This window comes from Vombatus ursinus, unplaced genomic scaffold (genome assembly GCF_900497805.2).
Source record: "Vombatus ursinus unplaced genomic scaffold, bare-nosed wombat genome assembly UNPS02014791.1, whole genome shotgun sequence".
NCBI lineage: Eukaryota > Metazoa > Chordata > Mammalia > Diprotodontia > Vombatidae > Vombatus > Vombatus ursinus.
In genome coordinates this window covers 77243170-77247398 of record NW_020954569.1, presented here as the reverse complement: position 1 = coordinate 77247398, position 4229 = coordinate 77243170, and the positions used below count along the sequence as shown (strand labels likewise).

Below are 4229 nucleotides of genomic sequence, written 5' to 3'. Positions count from 1 at the left end.
GAGAGAGAGAGAGAGAGAGAGAGAGAGAGAGAGAGAATTTTCTAGCTCTTTGGCCTTTTCTTTCTACAGCTATATCCAGGGAAGAAAGACAGATCTCTGAGGTGGACCAGGAGGATAAAGTGATTTGTATGAAGATAGCTCACACATTAATTGCCCACTGGAGACTGAACTCAGAAGTGATAGTCTCTTCCATTGCCCCACAACTCCAGGCAGCATTGTGACAAGGTGTGAGGGAGCATTTAGAACCGTCCTCGACTATAAACAAAGACTTTGTTCCTGATTTTGATTTTAAATTTCTAAGACAGCACATCTTCCACTCTACTTTGTATTGGTGCTTCCGATTTTTGCTAAGCACAGGATAAATCAGAGCAACACTAAATTAAGCAAGGAGAAAGAAATTAATAACCTAAAAGAAAGAAAAGGGGGGGGGAGTTATAGAGGAATCCATTATCAAATCACCCAGAAGCAACTCGTGTCCATCAGATTTGGGTAAGCTCCTTGGGAAAAGTGGATTTTATTTACTTTCTAATCAATACCCAGAAGCAATTGTCAGAGAGTTGAATCACTCCAACTGCCAGTGAAGAAGGCAGATGTCAGAGCAGAAACGCCTCCCGAAGCCGCATCTGTGAGCATGTTGCCCGTCACATTACCCAAATCAGCTTGGCATGTGTTAAAACAGCCCTGCAAGCGCCAGGCACCTTTGCAGTACGAGCGGTCGCCTGGGACCCGCACAGAGCTTGCAGCCTTCTCTGACTCGCGTGTAAGCTCAGAGACGCCAGGAGGAAGCCGGAGCATGCCCTGCGCCCTAGTGCATGCGCCTATGCAAATCACCAGCTGTCTGGCCGAGCGGGCAATTACATTGCTGTGAGTCCAAGACTGCCTCATCCTTCTTGGAGGCCAACCCGAGTGTCTCGCAACGGAAAAAAAGAAACCTTATTCCAGATTGAAGACTGAGTGATTTGGGTTTTTTTTGTTTTTTTTTTTTTTTTTTTTTTTTTTTTTTTGCTCTAGGGAACTTCATTAGGGGTGTTCTTGAAACGTAAACTTGATCTTGCCTCCCTGGCCGCCCCTGGGCTGCACCATTTACACAATGACTACGTGTCTAGGTACTTTCAGCCCCGAGTTTATTGCCAAAAGGACTCTCACTTAACCTTCCTTCTTGTCTCTCTCGCCACATAACCTCTTCTTCTCTCCCCCAGCCCCCCCGCCCCCCAGCCCCTCAACAACCTTAATGGCAGATTTCTGACATCTTAGAACAATAGAGGGCTGTAGCTCTCTATTCTGCCACTAGAGGGAGCACAAAGAATTCATCTTTCACTAGAACAATATGCCCAATGTAATTGTCCCCTTCTTGAGCAGCGAATCCACCTAGTAGCTGCTCCGCACACAATCAGTCACGGTTTAATGCAAAGGTGGAGATTGCAGCTTTACTTGAAGATGCGTTAACTTGCATCTTAATTTCTTAGCACCTGGACGGGGGGTGGGGTGGGGGTGGGGCTCTCCCATAGAAGCAGCCAACATCTGCCTGGGAAGAGCTCAATACAAAGTAGGGATGGGGAGGTGAGGAGGCAAGGCATATATTTATGACTTCCCAGATCCAGCGTCCCCCCACCCTAGGATGTTAATGCGACAGCCCCAGCACTCTCCTTCCCGAACAGTAATTACCAGCGGTAGAAGGATTACAGGAGCGTTGTCCAGTGCAAGGGAATTGTCTGGGGCGTTCAGAAACAAAACAAAACAAAACAAAACAAACTCCTGGGAAAGGCATATGGCCCCAATGTAAGATCCAAAGGCAGCCTCTGATGCTTTGGAAGAGACTGCTTTGCTCAAGCAGCCCTCACAGAGCACTTGCAATACTTTTCCTCCCGATTGTGCAAAGTGAAGTTTGCTTGTGGGGGGATGGGGGACGGAGGGGCAGGCTTCCCCTTCTAAAAAAGAAAGCCCCTTTGGTGCCTCTTTATTGAGGTAGACTGGGCAGCTCAGTTCAGCTTAATTGCATTGTCTGAATGAGGGACTTCAAGTGCAAGGGGTTTAGAATGTGACCAGCGCCGAATTGTTACAGTCAAAGGTCTCCCGGCAGAACAGACCATTGTGCTGAGTGGAGGGAGAGTTGACCCAAGCTAGCCCCGCGGCGTTCTGCCTGGGGCGCTGACCAAAACAGGAGCAGGAAAGGCCGTAAGAGTGGGGAAGGAAGGCAAAAAACCTATCAAATTCGTGGGGAGTGCGGGGTATAGAGAGGAAAAGGGGTATGATCCTTTCAGGCCAGGGGCTCTCCGTCAATGCAGGCGCAGAGACAGCGACCTGGGGAGAGGAGGGAAAAGCAGAAAAGGAGAGAAGGATAAAGAGGAGGAAGAACGAAAGCAGAACCAGAAACCAAGGCAAGAGAGAGAGACAAGGGTAAAAAAAAGCTGCTGTAGCACTCTGCGGCACTGCCGTTGCTCAGCCCAGTGTATGCCAGGCTTACCTGCCAGGCGTAAGGCGGACATCCGCTGGAACTCCGGTTCCTGCAGCCATTTCCACATCCTCCTGAAGGTCTCCCTGCCAGATTTCAGTTTACTCCAAGGTTTGGGGTTCCTAAGCAGGTCAGAAAGGGTCCCCTGAGAACGGCACAGCACCCGCTGGGCAAAGATCGCCTGGGGGATGCTGTAGCGCTTCAGCTCAGCCGTGATCCTCTGGGCCACTTCTTTGGTGTTGATCTCTTCCAGCTGTCCCGAGTTGGTCACCTGCGAGCCGGAGGAGGACGGCGGCCTCTCCCGGCTCGGAGCCAGCACCGGCCCGTGGGACTGCGAGTGGCCGGGGTGATGCATCCCATTGAGGTGCGACATCATGGCAGCGGGCGGGGTGCCCAGCCCCCGGGAGAGGTGCTGATCCCCTCGGGCTAGCATGGCAGTGTGGTGGGCTTCGAAGTTGGGACTGAGCATCTTGTCGTGCCCCGGGGGCCCATAGTTGTGTAGGCCCTGCTGGGAGTTGTGGATGGTGCCCAGCCCGTTTCCTAAAGGGGTGGCTGCTAGAGGAGACAGGCTCTGCCCCATGCCGGACATTTCCTTGTAGGGACTGTAGAGGTTGTTCATGGCTGGTAGCCCCCGCTCGTCCCGCATGAGGGTGAAGCTCCCGCTGACATTGCCGGACAGGCGCTGGTGGTGGTGGTGATGGTGGTGCGGGTGGTGGTGCGGGTGGTGGTGGGGATGTGGATGGTGGAACTTGTCGGAGACCGTCGAGATGGGCGGCAGGGGCTGGAGTGGCGTCAACGTGGTGTAGGTGTTGCTCATGCCCATGCCCGGAGGGGACGAGTCGCAGGACATGCTCATGGCGTGGTGCAGCGGGATGGACAGCTCCGGACGGTAGTCACCCCCGTCCAGGATGGAAGCCATGCTGGTCACCATGGCTGAGCGGGAGGACGCGGTGCCCAGGTCCTGGTGAGGAGGCTGGACCCGCAGCGAGCCTGCGCCCCGGCTAGTGTGATGTGGGCTGGGGCTGGCCAGCAGCTCCTGCTCATGGGCCGGGCCCCCGCCGCCGCCGCCGCCGCCGCTGCTGCCGCCGGCTGCCCCGTGCAAACTGCCGATACTTTCCATTGTCATCTCTGGGTTCATGGCGCAGCCTTCTAGATCTTTGGTGAGGCATCGATAGGCGGTACAAGCAGCCTTCATTCAGTCCATCGGGGCCCGGGGGCGGCGGGGGTGGGGGAGAGGGTTGGGTTGGAGGGGGCAGGGTTGGGAGGTGGTGAGGGAGAGTTTGCAAGATGCTTGTTTAGGGGGAGGGGTCCAGGGTTGGGGGGGCTTGGTGTTGAGGTGGTGAATAAGGCCTCTCGGTTGTGTGTGTGTGTTTGTGTGTGTATGTGTATGTGGCGTGTCTGTGTGTGTGCGCGCGCAAGCGTGTGTGTGCGTGTGTGTGTAAGGGAATGGGGGTGGGGTAGGGGAGGATGGGGTGTGAGTCTGGGGAAAGGGAGGGGAGGGGGGATGGGGAGGGAGGGAATCACCGGTCTCTATCAGACGGGCCAGTGCAGTTCCTCGCCATGTCCTAGCCCTTTCCTCCTCTTACGTCTTCTGTTTGGGTAAGCTGGAGCTGTCCAGAAGGGGTTTGCTACTCTAACAACCTACCCTCCCTCAGGCAGGGCTGGACTTCTGCAAGATGGACGTTGCTACCAACCAGCTGAGAGCTGTAGAATTTTAAACGAGCCGGCTGTCTAGATACAAGCTCCAATGAGAAAGGGAAGAGGCGGGACTGAAGGT

At 54.4% G+C, this 4229-nt stretch overlaps 1 protein-coding gene across 1 annotated transcript in view; it reads right to left on the bottom strand.

Moving 5' to 3' along the window:
• The window catches only part of ONECUT2 (one cut homeobox 2), a 58712-nt gene extending 55065 nt beyond the window's left edge, over positions 1–3647 (bottom strand). Inside the window, exon 1 of the mRNA XM_027869025.1 lies at positions 2465–3647. Within this exon, the coding sequence (XP_027724826.1) occupies positions 2465–3647 (1183 nt within the window). The remainder of the gene's footprint in view (positions 1–2464) is intronic.
• Between the last annotated feature and the right edge of the window lie 582 nt (positions 3648–4229).